Source organism: Leguminivora glycinivorella, chromosome 14 (assembly GCF_023078275.1).
Source record: "Leguminivora glycinivorella isolate SPB_JAAS2020 chromosome 14, LegGlyc_1.1, whole genome shotgun sequence".
NCBI classification, from domain to species: Eukaryota; Metazoa; Arthropoda; class Insecta; order Lepidoptera; family Tortricidae; genus Leguminivora; species Leguminivora glycinivorella.
The window spans coordinates 13,613,861-13,628,315 of record NC_062984.1 but is presented as its reverse complement, the minus strand read 5'-3'; the positions used below and the strand labels follow the sequence as shown (position 1 = coordinate 13,628,315).

The 14,455-nt window shown below is 43.8% G+C and overlaps 1 protein-coding gene and 1 non-coding gene across 2 annotated transcripts in view; both read right to left on the bottom strand.

The window, feature by feature from the left end:
* Window positions 1–860: 860 nt before the first annotated feature.
* The window catches only part of LOC125233556 (protein asunder), a 37,310-nt gene continuing 23,715 nt past the window's right edge, over window positions 861–14,455 (bottom strand). Inside the window, 8 exon segments of the mRNA XM_048139610.1 lie at window positions 861–1,813; window positions 2,454–2,599; window positions 3,392–3,497; window positions 3,500–3,533; window positions 10,182–10,332; window positions 10,853–10,976; window positions 12,933–13,104; window positions 13,162–14,431. Coding sequence (XP_047995567.1) covers window positions 1,587–1,813; window positions 2,454–2,599; window positions 3,392–3,497; window positions 3,500–3,533; window positions 10,182–10,332; window positions 10,853–10,976; window positions 12,933–13,104; window positions 13,162–14,431 — 2,230 coding nt within the window. The 3' untranslated portion in view covers window positions 861–1,586.
* Window positions 2,968–3,160, bottom strand: LOC125233705. Its single transcript, XR_007177879.1, has one exon. It is a non-coding gene; the product is annotated as a U2 spliceosomal RNA (small nuclear RNA).

Here is a 14,455-nt window from a genome sequence, read left to right as displayed (position 1 = left end):
CGTCAATATATTAAATGAAATTAATGAAATCGAGTGATTGAAAGTCAAAAATGGGTCCCCTGGTCTAAGCTAAAAATATAACCCATGAGAATGCCTATGATTTAAGACAAAGCCTACGGATGCAATAACTGTTCTACATCAAATATAACTTTACTACATGCCTTTCCTAAAAAGGATGTGGCTAGAAGAAGCTCCAGCTTCGTGCATTCCGACAAGAATAAGTCAGGCTAAGACAAGTTTGCAACGATATTGATAGCCATAGCCCTGCCCGCTCCGTGATTGGTCATTTATGTTGATAGATGTTTGATGTTTAAAATAACGTTTGCACCAGCGAGGCTGTCAAAACCGTTGCCAAATATTATCTTGGACTGACTCGCGATGACGCACCCCACACGGACATGGCGTTCAAAAGTACAAATATTCTACTTCTTCATAGATATAAAGTATTACCCCGGACGCCACAGCCGATCCTCTAATGTCTAATATGCTAATTTGGAAGCTGACTGCTGCAACCTTTGTTGGCGTCCTCGGTAAGACTTTGATGGGGCCAGTCTTCCGGTGTATAACCTAACCACAAAATTAAAATTTTGTAAAAACCCCCGACAGCGACATAGTAGACCGATTTTCATGAAACATGGCTAAGAACACTCCCGACTAACTCAGCTTTCAGACAAAAAAACTAAATCTAAATCGGTTCATCTGTTCGGGAGCTACGATGCCACAGACAGACACGTCAAACTTATAACACCCCGTCGTTTTTGAGTCAGGGGTTAAAAATAAAAAAATAGGAATTGAACTTCTATCAAGTTGACAGAGATTTTTGACTCTATAGGCACTCATATAAAATTAAAAACATGATATGCAACAAATAATTATTTATTACTGACTTACACGTGCAGGCACACGGACATAAAACAAGCACACAATACGCTCATTATGTTCATTTTCATTATTTTCCCTTTACAACTTATAATAGCATTGATTACCACACAATCGATGAATTGTTGTTACACAGGTTATTTACACCTTGCATTTACACAAAATACTAAAAGTTTTAATAAGTTTTTACCCTCAATTATACAAATTATTTACATTTACACACTATTTTGGTGGTCTAGGACTTTACAATGGGAACCGACATTTAAGAACGTCCTTTAGCTGAAGTGGGTTAATTTATTCATTACCGCCGCAGAAAAGAGTGTATACTCATCAAAGCTGGCAACGCACATCGAATCCGTGACGGTGTTACGGGTGTGATCGCTTACCATCAGGCGACCTAGCCGCTCGTTTGCCTTCCATTTCATGAAACAAAAAAACACTATCAAAAACGGTGCCCAATATCGGGTCTGCCGGCGTGTCTTTAGTAATCGATCATATCATAATGAGTATAATGACCGGTCTGGCACAGTCGGTAGTGTAGTAATCCCGCCCGTTAAGCGTTCTCGACGGTCGCGGCGCATCTAGCCCGTCAGGGCCCATTCGGACGGTACGAGTCGCATACGAGTTTTTTGCGGTATTTGATGGCTGTGCAAAATATCTAAAATCGCATAGCATAAAATCGCAATCGACAAGTATCGACAACACGATCAATGCTGCGCCTCGACGTCCTGCTGTAGATGTTGATACAGGACGGCCTGGCGGGCGCCGGCGGCCATGCGGCCCGCGAAGTCGGGGCGCCGCGGCGGGCGCGGCGCGGCCAGCAGCGCGTCCAGCACGCCGCGCGCCGCCCACACGTCCGTCGGCGCCGCGCCCGCGCCCGTCGGCGACAGCGGCGAGTCCGTCGTCGCTCGGATTACGGAGGCCCGGTTGTCGCCTGAAACACACATGAAGCTGTACCGAAACATCGATAACAAAATTAACCGTCCGGAGATATCATCGATCGGATCCTCGTTGCTAAGTTGGCGACGATTTTGATAGATCGCCGGTGCGAACGTTTAGCGAGGCTTCGACATTGTGATGCCGCCTTAGCTCTGACTATACGCCAACAAGCCTTTATTCGTACGGAAGAACATGATAAAAATTCATGATAACTACAAAATTAAAATTTTGAAAGAAACCCCTACCGCGACATAGTGGACCTATTTTTATAAAACATGGCTAAGAACACTCCCGACTAACTCAACTTTCAAACAAAAAAAAAACTAAATCTAAATCGTTCGGGAGCTACGATGCGACAGACAGACAGACACGCCCAACTTATAACACCCCGTCATTTGCCGCGCGAAAGTCGGTTATCCAGGATATACGGCAGTAGTGTACTCACTGTCCTGGTGGTTGTGCGTGCGGCAGCGAGGTTATCAAAATTGCGATGCCGCCTTAGCTCTGACTTTACACTGGCAAGCCTTTATTCGTACGGAAGGACATGACAAAAACCCATGAAAAGCGATCCTTTGCGCCTATATTGTGCGAAAGTAGGTTATCCAGGATATCGAATACGGCAATAGTGTACTCACTGTCCTGGTGGTTGTGCGCGCGGCACTCGAGCAGCGTGCGCAGCAGCGCGCGGTGCGCGGGCGAGGCGGAGTGCGCGCGCACCAGCGCCTCCAGCTCGCTCCACACCTGCCGCCACTGCTCTTCCCGACGGCTGCTCGACTTGCCTCTGCGAAAATATATCAATCAAAATCAATATATACTTAGTTGAATTCGTAGGATGTTTTCCAATACATACGGTGCTACTTTCTACTTTACCGCACTATAATATTGCGAGAAATACTATGTCCGACATAGGCCTTACTTAGACGTACTATGTCTAAACTTCAAAGACAATAATTTATGTACTGAAAAACGTCGTACAATACGTGCGAAGAGGGAATTCATCACTCGTGTCGACCTAAAACACTCCCTGCGGTCGTGTTTATTACTAAATGAGTTTATCGCTACTCGTTTTGAATGTCCTCTTTTCGCACAAAAAAAGTACATAATCAAAAATAATCAGAGGTACTTTGTTCATCAAAAGTTTTTCAGGTAAATTTGTGGGCCAATCCCGGCGGCACTGCAATGCCGGGCCGATCCGTGACGGGAGTGGAGCGAGCCCCGAACATCCCGTCGATTTACAAAAATCAGTTTAATATACTGGTCCCTCAGTGAGGGAACTTTCAGATATTAAGCTGAAAAGAACAGATACTACACTTTGATCTTAGCCAAAAGGCCGAGAAGCGATAACATAACAAAGTTGTTCGAAGAGGGTCATTGAATCAGGAAAAATCTTAACACCGCGATGTACGATTTCTATTGGAGTAGCACAGCGACATCTAGCGACAGATTCGGCAAACAAATTTACTAATTTCAGCAGGTCCTTCCCAATGTTATGAAAGGCATTATTGTTGTATTTTCTTTTGGTTTTCAATTCAATAAATAAATAGTCAGATCAGAGCTTTATAGTTTTCGGTACCTCAAGTTGGAAGGGAGTTGTGCGGTGGGGAACTCGTGTCGCGACTCCATTCCCAGCAGCGACAGCAGCACGCCGCGGCACGTGTCCACCTCGTCCTCCGTCAGTGTTCTTGCACCACCAGGCGAGTCAGCGGCTCCATCACCTTGGAAAGACCAAAACTTCATTACGAATGGTCCAACACCATCTCATTGGCTATTCAACGTGGTAACGCTGCCAGTGAAACCTGCTGCGATCATATTTTTGAGGAAACTAGGCGACACCTATAAGCAGTAGGTGCAGAGGTGCACAATCATAGGTAGGTTATGTTAGTTAGGTAGGGGTAAACAGACACATATTAAAAATTTGTAACACAAACAAAACAAACGCCTATTCGAACACGTCACTCACATATACAACCAGATGACTTTCTTTTCACTTATAAGGTCTTGAAAGCCGTTTTCAAGTAACATCCTGATCTGATGCCCTCACTCTTTCCTTCTCTCACTGGTCATTATCAACATACACCATGTATTGTCCTATTATTGATTCCTCAACTAGTGGTTATAGTCACACAAACAGCAAATAACAAGACACGGATCCGTGCGCGGGAATTTTTATCTCTTGTCTTTAAGTGTCAAGGTCATTTTTTCAATGATCAAAATTGACAGGCCGCATACGAGGGGATAATGGCCACACTTATCAGTTTAAGTAAATAAAACTTTATGACAATGATCAACATTTGGTGAATTAGTAGGACAATCACAACAATAGTGATATATTAAATTAATAAATTTTACCTTTAAATTGCTTCATTAGAAAAAACAATTCTTCCACTGAGGGCGCCAAATACATTAAACATGCCATACTATGCCAGTCGAAAGTTTTCTAGTGTGCAAGTCGCGATACGACTAAGGACCAGTTGCACCAAACACATTTGACAGACACATCATCGTCACGCAGCAGACGTCTATGGAACTTCCCATACAATAAAATTTAACGAACGTTTTAACGGTGCCAGACGGTTTGGTGCAACCGGCCCTAAGCGTGCTTGGCGTCAATCAAAGAAATGTTGACGCCAATGAATCGGTAGGCACAATTCCTTGGCGCTTATAGCATTATGTTTATGCTTAATATTCTTTTGTCGGACGCCTAATGTCTGCGGAATTTTCAACTTATTTTTACTTAAACGCTCCGAGAAACTACTACTACTAGAGAAACTAGTAATCATAATTTTTTTTTAAAAACCGAACGCGACATAGTGGACTGATTTTCATGAAACATGGCTGAACACTCTCGACTAACTCAGCTTTCAAACAAAAAAAAACTAAATCTAAATCGGTTCATCCGTTCGGGATTTATGATGTGACAGACAGACAGACAGACACATCAAACATATAACACCCCGTCGTTTTTGGTGTCGGGGATTAAAAAGCAGGAATAAATATATAAAATTGAACGCGCGAATTATTTTTGTCCCATTTCATAGAAAATCTCAATTTGGCCAGATCACCTTACGTTAGTTTTCTTACTTCACCGCAGAAGAAAGGGTAACATAATGGCCCCGGTATTAAAGAACCGGTCCTCTAAAAATTATGTGACAAAGATATCACAATAAATAACATTCAGTGTTTATATAGCAACTTGTAAGTTGGTTGACGGCAGAAACAGACTTCAATTCCTAAACTTACTATGGACAGTCGATAGGCAGTTTCGTCTTGTAACAACGACATCTAGCGGCGATTTTGGCAGTGATAACATGATACATGGCATGGTTGAACCGTGTCGTGTTATAATAATAAACAATAGGGAAATATTATGACAGTGTTCTACAGCCAGAGTGCAGCACTTCAACTAGGGTTGGCAACCGTACTATATAATATAGTATTGTACTATATTTTGGCAATATATAGTACGCAAAAGTACTATATTTTTGGTGTCCTTGCCATTAACGAATTTACACTAGGATCAAACCGCCGCGCCAGGGGCAGCGTTTTTATAATGAAAAAAATTTTCGCCCTCGCTACGTTCGTGCTTTCATTTCTATTTGACCTCCATTGTACATTTCATTACTTCGTTCTGATATGCAATTATTACAGTTACAAATATATAAAGCTACCGTTGTTTGCAAACATTTGTATTTTTTCCAAAAAAGATAAAAAAAATAAAAACATACAGACGAATTGAGAACCACAGCAGCTGACATACAGACTCCGTACTGGACCAGCGTGGTGGGCTTACGGTCCAAACCCCCTTCCACTAGCTAAAGACAAAAACGTAGCCTACGATGGAGTGAGCTCTCCCAGAAGATGCCTGTTCACCCTAGGATTTGTATGTTGATGAGTAGACTTGTGCCTGCTCGTTCACTGAAAAGATCGCTCCCAACTAGTACGATCTCCGAAGTGTACTAGTTCGTTCTTTTAGGACAGTAGTACACCGAGAGAGCGAGAGATAAATTGTGTATATGGCGTACAGTAACGCTCGCTCGTACTAGCCGAGAGCTGATCGGCCGTTTTCGCAAGCTCTCGGTCGGTTTCGGTAGGATCACACGGATCGCTTTGCTGTCATTGTCACTCCTCGGCTCTTCGCTCCCATTCTGTTACGCGTGTGTGAGTGTACTAAATGTACTAGAGAGCAGAATCATTTGGGAGTAGTTCGGTCTAGTACAGTGCAGGAAATCGTGTCTTTTGTACTATTAGTACATGTACTACACAAGCCTATTGATGAGCTCGGAAATAGCCTCCGGCGGCAAGGAACTTATGGCCCCGGTATAAAAGAACCGGTCCTAAAAAAACTATGTGACAAGGAAGTCACTTCTGGCAACACTGCGTTGTAGAGAAACCGATCTCTACAACACCGGATTAAACGTCAAATTTGAGAATGGACTGCAATCCGAAAACTTAAACTTACAATGGACAATCAATAGCCAGTTTCGTCTTGTAACAACGCCATCTAGCGGCAATTTTAGTAGTGGTAACATGGTACATGGTACAGTTGTGCCTGCTCGTTCACTGAAAAGATCGCTCCCAACTAGTACGATCTCCAAAACACGTACTAGTTCGTTCTTTTAGGACATTTAGTACAGTAGTATACCGAAAGAGCGAGAGACAAATTGTGCAGATGGCTTACAGTAACGCTCGCTCGTACTAGCCGAGAGCTGATCGGCGGTTTTCGCGCGCCCTCGGTCCGAGTCAGTCGGTTCTAGTTCGGTTGCTGTCATTGTCACTCCTCGGCTCTTCGCTCCTTTAACTCCCAATCTGTTGCGCGTGTGCGAGTGTACTAAAGGTACTAGAGAGCAGAATCATTCGGGAGTAGTTCAGTCTACTACAGTGCCGGGAATCGTGTCTTTTGTACTATTAGTACATGCCCTACACAAGCCTAGTACATGGTGTGATTGAACCGTGTCGTGTGATAAACTAACCTGACCACAAAATTAAAATTTTGAAAAAACCCCGGACCGCGACAAAGTGGATCGATTTTCATGAAACATGGCTAAGAACACTAACTAAGGACTAACTCAGCTTTCAGACAGAAAAAACGAAATCTAAATCGGTTCATCCGTTCGGGAGCTACGATGCCACAGACAGACACAAACACAGACAGACAGACAAACAGACACGTCAAACTTATGTGCGTAGTGCGTACTAAACTTGTATAGTAGTAAACAATGACATTAAATACAAGGACGCACAGTTCCAAACAAAAATGTTCATTTCAAATCTGGGTCTAAATGACATTCTTGTTGATGCTAATAACGTTAACTTCTTATCTTCTTAGAAAAAAAACATTCAACTTAGTGTAAAAAGACCTAAATATCAAAATTGCAAATGGAACTGCGACCACTAAAACTCTTTATCAAAATACCTTTCATCGTAATATGTTCAAATGAATAATGTAATATGTAAAAGTGAATTGCGGTCGAATACTGAACGAATGGAGCCGCTGTCAATATATGATAAGTATTAAATATTTATTCCATAAATAGAAATACCAAAGTAAATAAAAGGCTGCATTTTTACTTTTTTATTTATATAAATTTATATAAATTTAAATAGATATCATACACGAAAGAAAAAAACGACAAGGCCCACCGGTGGCCGAGCCCGGAATCGAACCCGGGTCTTCAGCTTACGCGGCTAACGTCTTCACCACTAGACCACCCGCCCGCCGTGGTACCCGACGAAATTTCTCTAGTGTATGTTATCTCTGATAAGGCTAGGCGCCTTTGACCAACTCTAAGGGCGAGAAATTAGTGCTTGCACCTCCTATACGAATCCTTTGCAGGATTACGATATAGCGAGAGAGATGGTGCTGCCATCTATACAACTAGGGAACAAATCAAATTATTTTATTTATGTTAACTTTAAAAAACTCGTGTATTTTTAAAGTTAACATAAATAAAAAATGTGTCCTCTTTATCTTGGTTACTTGTAATCCGTTTATTGCAATACATATATAGATTTACTGAAGCAAAGGTCACATCATTAGGCATAAAGTAAAATTGACAGGGCCTCCAAGTATCTCTAGATCTAGCTGGAAAAATACAAATTAAAATATTTTCCTTAGAGCTTGTACTTCTAATGGGGTGGCAACGCGCATGTGACACTGTTAGAGTTGCAGGCGTCCATAGGTTACGGTGACCGCTTTCCATCATGCGTAACGTATGCTTGTTTGCCACCGACGTAGTATAAAAAATTCTATGAAAATCATTTAAGTCGACAGCAGACACCCCAACCCAAAGGTTAAACGGATTTCTTTATTATACTTATTGTTCTAAATTAGATACCAGTAGTTATTATCTGATAATGGTTTTTTTTATTTAACGTGAAAAGGAGGTTGGATGTTTGTAATGCCATTAAAATATTGAATACGCTCGTATTATAGGTACTGTAAAATGGGTACAGAAGCCTGCAATTTTCAATATAAAAAATAGCAAAAATAATAATAGTTAGCAAAAAGTATAGAAAGGACCTACGACTTCGACTTTTCATTTACACTCTGCATACCGACCACATAACTGACTCCGACCGAACTGATGTTTCTCATATAAACAACACTCGTGTAGCTTGGCTTTATAAAGTGCGTCACGTTGTTTACGCTATATTATAGATATTCCATTCTCAGACCGCTGTGGATTTTGTGAAAATCTTATATGAAAAGAATTTATATCTATAAATTCCATATAAAAAAATATTAAAATATAGACCTAATAGCGACTCCTCAGTTTTTGTTCCTTGACGGTCTTGAAGTAATAAAATTATTTTTAAATCCATTAAATTACGACGAGACCTATACATTCAGTTTGTAATGTAATCCAAAGAAATATATTCCGTCCTTTTTCTATGTTTCTTGATTACTATTTTGTCAATTTTTCATTGAGCATTTTCGTCATTCCGGACAACTGTCACTGTCTGCAGTACAAACCTGGTACAAACAAGACTAATTGACAATATACCTCCGCATTTATACGGGAGGCATATTTGAGGGGCCATTTTTTTATCCTGTACTTTAATAAAATTGTAAGGCAAAATGATAAAGCCCTGAAATATAGCCTTGGACAAGGAATTTACGGCCCCGATATAAAAGAACCGGTCCTATAAAAACTATGTGACAAAGAAGTCACTTTTGGCAACACCGGGTTGTAGAGAAACCGATCTCTACAACACCATCTTAGACGCCAGTGTTGTCACATACAATTTGAACAAAATGGTAGACCAGGGTGAAAAAATAGGTAGAAACTGGTAGAATTAGAAACGAAAAATAGGTAGATCTACCTGTTTTAATACCATCTAAGGTAAGTCCAGTTTTAATGATTAAAAATGCTTCTAAACTATTAAAAATATATTTATTGGTTTACTTGGTGAGTTCTTTATGGTGTTTATACATGTTTTTGTTAAAATGTTTTAAACACAAGCTAGCGTCTCCGAGAGCTGCCACTGTCAGGCTGTCAGAAGTGTCAGTGTCATGTCATTGTCAAATGACACTGTCACTGTCACTACCAGGCTGTCAGTGTCAAAACTGTCAAACATCAAGATTTTCAAGCTGACAGCCACAGATTATTCACTAAACACGTTCCGATTTAAGTAAAATGCTGTAATTATAAGACAGGTAAAACTTAATTTCGTAACACGCATGGAGAATTTTCTACAATAGTAATATTTTAGAAAATAGGTAGATTTAGGACCGAAATAGGTAGACAGGTAGACGGGAGGCAAAATAGGTAGATCTACCTATAAATAGGTAGATGTGACAACACTGTTAGACGCTAAATTTGAAAAGACTGCAATTCGAAGACTTACAATGGACAGTCAATAGCCAGTTTCGTCTTGTACCAACGCCATCTAGCGGCGATTTTAGTAGTGGTAACATAGTACATGGTGTGATTGAACTGTGTCGTGTGACAAAGACATATATAACTCCGTATAAACCGATAAAATCTAAGAAAAAAACGTACCTCAGTACCATACAGAAAAAGGTACGGCGGCCTAGATGGCATTACACCTTTGGGGTACGCTCAGCTAGATGGTGCTAATATTAATATTTGACATTTTAACACATATCAATCTAAGAATATGGGCCAAATAGTCAAAACTGAGGTTCAGAAGTTTTAAGCCTGTCAAGAAATAACAGTCTAGTCACAGTCGCTCACTGTGATTACACATTTTACTTCGAGTGTCTCTCTCTTCCAAGTTATTAATCCCACATGGTGGTGAGGTCAGCTTTCCTCGTCATCCGTTTCCACTTCGCCCTATCCTTGACAGACACTTCGACAGTAACTCTCTATAATACTTGATCCTCTTTGATGAATACTCACAGAGCCTAAGTTGAAGACGAGCGTGGAAGAGATGGTGAGTGGCCAGTAGGTGGTATGTCGCTGCAGGCGCGCCTTAGCGCGCGCGTTCGCGCCGGTGCCACGAAGCGGGAACAGTCGGTTTTGTTGCATTAGCGCGCCGAACTCTTTTATCCTGTAGCATTTGATTATTCGATGTTATGATGTATTTTGAACATATCTTCACACATTTGACACATTATTATAACTATTAACAACAAGCAATTCCAACACAAAACAATTTTTTCATAATTGTGATTTTAACGTAAAGTACTTTACCACGGCAATAATTTAGTGCGGAAATTGTTTAATCTCCACTATTTTAATATGATTATAAACAAGGTAGGTTTTTGGTTTACCATTTTCCCTCGTTGACGCCGCTTAGTTCCGACCTGTATCTTGTTTCCTACTACTCGACACAAGATGGCGCTAGTAGCAACTTTATCCGTAAGTACCGTAAGTAAAACACGAATGACATTTATAATTTATAAAAGAGGAATAGAATTCTATGAAGAAAAAAAAGTTTTTTGACGAAAATTTTAGCAAGAACCGCAACTAAGACAATTACTTTAACTATAAGCGCGACGGTTCACAGCTGTCGACCTGTAGTGGGGAGCAAAGAGATTGCCTGTAGTGGTGAGTAGCTACTAGTTTACCTGTAGCGGGGTGTAGCCGGAGTGATGTAGCGGAGTGTAGCCAGAGTGTACGTTAGAAGGGTGTAGCCGGAGTACTGTAGCGGGGTGTAGACAAAGTGTATGTTAGAAGGGTGTAGCCGGGGTACTTTAGAAGGGTGTAGCCAGGGTTGTCACGCCAATGCGCAAGAGCGATAGAGATAGATATATAGAATAAGGTAATGGCGTACCTATTAACGTGGTACTTAAGGCAGATTTCTATTAAAGATACCAGATTTCAAAAGAAAAAATTAAGGGTATCAAAGTTCATTAACGACCACAAATATTTTTTTTATGGAAGAGTATTTATTCAACTATTAGTTTTGAAGAGTTTTAGGATCATTTTAGTTTATTATATGTCATAAAATGATTATTGAAGCCAACATACCTAAACTTTCTATTACCGTGGTAATGAACAGGTTGCAGTTCTATTAACGCGAATTGAGATTTCATTACCGAGGGTATGAATGACAGTGTTTTTCTGCCATCGGTAAATAGAAACCCATCTCAAAATTCGGAGCTTAATACCGATGGTTGAATATACAAATTATGACAAATACATATACCTATACTATCCTCCTTTATGAATACCCACAGAAGACTCAGTTTCACCTAAGAAATCTGTACTTACGGTACACTAAATGTCATATTTTGATACAAGACTAATATGTCGCTCGGTAATAGATACTTCTATAGGAACCCATTACCGACCCAAACATATATTGCATGGATCGGTAATAGATTCTTATATATTCTATTACCGAGGGTTATCTGATCGTACCATCGGTAATAGGCATAAATTGGAGTATTATAAAATCTAATTCCGACCCATAAAAACAAAGTCATACAGATGTATTTTCATTACAAATCAAAATAAAATATTGCAACCTTATATTAAAACCAAGTTTACATAACTGGTAAGTAAGCATCAGACTTTATGTCAATGTTTAAAAAAATTGACAAATTAACGGTTTTCATAGAAACTACGAAATCAGTCATGAAGTTTTTGCTAAAAATTAAGGTTTTGTTGAATAATTTTCATACCGCGTAAATAGTTCTTTGATAGCGTGAATAGATCAAGATTGAAACAACTGTAAGACATTATATAACTGATCACATATACTTAAAATAAAGCAAAAAGAACTAATATCACTACTTTAACTATTACCGTGGTATACCACAGTAATAGAATCTACTCACGAAATGGCGCCTTTCACCGCTGTCTTTTAATTTCCACTTTAAACACATTTCCAGGCTAAACAATACGTAAAAAGTACTCAGAAGTCATGTAGAAAACTATAAACAATAATTTGAAATGCATAACTTTCACCTGTTTGCCATAATTATTACGTAAACTACTAAATGAGATTGGAGTTCACTTAGGTTTAGCGTCACACGTCAGTATGACACAACCTCTTCTCGCGGCCCCGTGGCAAAAACTGTCAAATAGCGAGCGTCTTCTTTCATTCACACTCTCTATCGCCTATATGTGCGTTAGTCAACTAAACAGGCTTCCTTTGTGTGAGTAACTTTTTTTAAGAAATTGGTCGGTTTGCCTGTAAAATGCGTATTTGCAAATGCGGCGGTAATGGACGTCGATTGCGATACCCGCGTTGATAGCCGCCGTTACTTCGATTTAAAACATTCAGTTAAAACGGACTGGTGAACTAGTAGGATGTTCCATTCTTCGCATGATAGGGTCATCAGCCTAGTATAGCGTAGCGTTTAGTCCTGAGTGGCGGGTAACGACGTAAGAGGGTAGAACGGATACGTTATATATCTTGTAGAATGCCGATAAAAAGTTATTTTTCTATTTTCGAATCTCAAATATGATAGGTCACCTATTACCCATTCCATCAGAAACATAGTAGAAGGGAAATTAAATGGAAGGAGAGGTAGGGGAAGACCGAGAGAGAGTTATATGATCCAAGTAAAAGAACATGTAAGGGCCGTGTCGCACCGGGACACTAAACGGCTGGCTTCGGATCGACCAAAGCGGAGACAACTTCATCAAGCCGCACCGAAAAGAGCCTCGCTCTTAAATGAATTAGTGCCTTCAACTAGCTCCACAGCATGCAGTAGAGTAGGCGCGTGGAGTAGGCGCACGCGGGAGCGTCGTACCTGGGCACCTCGAGCGTGACGGAGCGGCCGTTGAGCAGGAAGTTGACGAGGCAGGCGGAGGGGCGCGAGGCCACGTCGGCCGGCGTCACGCGCCACAGCGGCCCGCCGCAGCCGCCCTACAGCGCTACAGCACGCGTGGAGTAGGCGCACGCGGGAGCGTCGTACCTGGGCACCTCGAGCGTGACGGAGCGGCCGTTGAGCAGGAAGTTGACGAGGCAGGCGGAGGGCGCGAGGCCACGTCGGCCGGCGTCACGCGCCACAGCGGCCCGCCGCAGCCGCCCTACAGCGCTACAGCACGCGTGGAGTAGGCGCACGCGGGAGCGTCGTACCTGGGCACCTCGAGCGTGACGGAGCGGCCGTTGAGCAGGAAGTTGACGAGGCAGGCGGAGGGGCGCGAGGCCACGTCGGCCGGCGTCACGCGCCACAGCGGCCCGCCGCAGCCGCCCTACAGCGCTACAGCACGCGTGGAGTAGGCGCACGCGGGAGCGTCGTACCTGGGCACCTCGAGCGTGACGGAGCGGCCGTTGAGCAGGAAGTTGACGAGGCAGGCGGAGGGGCGCGAGGCCACGTCGGCCGGCGTCACGCGCCACAGCGGCCCGCCGCAGCCGCCCTACAGCGCTACAGCACGCGTGGAGTAGGCGCACGCGGGAGCGTCGTACCTGGGCACCTCGAGCGTGACGGAGCGGCCGTTGAGCAGGAAGTTGACGAGGCAGGCGGAGGGGCGCGAGGCCACGTCGGCCGGCGTCACGCGCCACAGCGGCCCGCCGCAGCCGCCCTACAGCGCTACAGCACGCGTGGAGTAGGCGCACGCGGGAGCGTCGTACCTGGGCACCTCGAGCGTGACGGAGCGGCCGTTGAGCAGGAAGTTGACGAGGCAGGCGGAGGGGCGCGAGGCCACGTCGGCCGGCGTCACGCGCCACAGCGGCCCGCCGCAGCCGCCCTACAGCGCTACAGCACGCGTGGAGTAGGCGCACGCGGGAGCGTCGTACCTGGGCACCTCGAGCGTGACGGAGCGGCCGTTGAGCAGGAAGTTGACGAGGCAGGCGGAGGGGCGCGAGGCCACGTCGGCCGGCGTCACGCGCCACAGCGGCCCGCCGCAGCCGCCCTACAGCGCTACAGCACGCGTGGAGTAGGCGCACGCGGGAGCGTCGTACCTGGGCACCTCGAGCGTGACGGAGCGGCCGTTGAGCAGGAAGTTGACGAGGCAGGCGGAGGGGCGCGAGGCCACGTCGGCCGGCGTCACGCGCCACAGCGGCCCGCCGCAGCCGCCCTACAGCGCTACAGCACGCGTGGAGTAGGCGCACGCGGGAGCGTCGTACCTGGGCACCTCGAGCGTGACGGAGCGGCCGTTGAGCAGGAAGTTGACGAGGCAGGCGGAGGGGCGCGAGGCCACGTCGGCCGGCGTCACGCGCCACAGCGGCCCGCCGCAGCCGCCCTACAGCGCTACAGCACGCGTGGAGTAGGCGC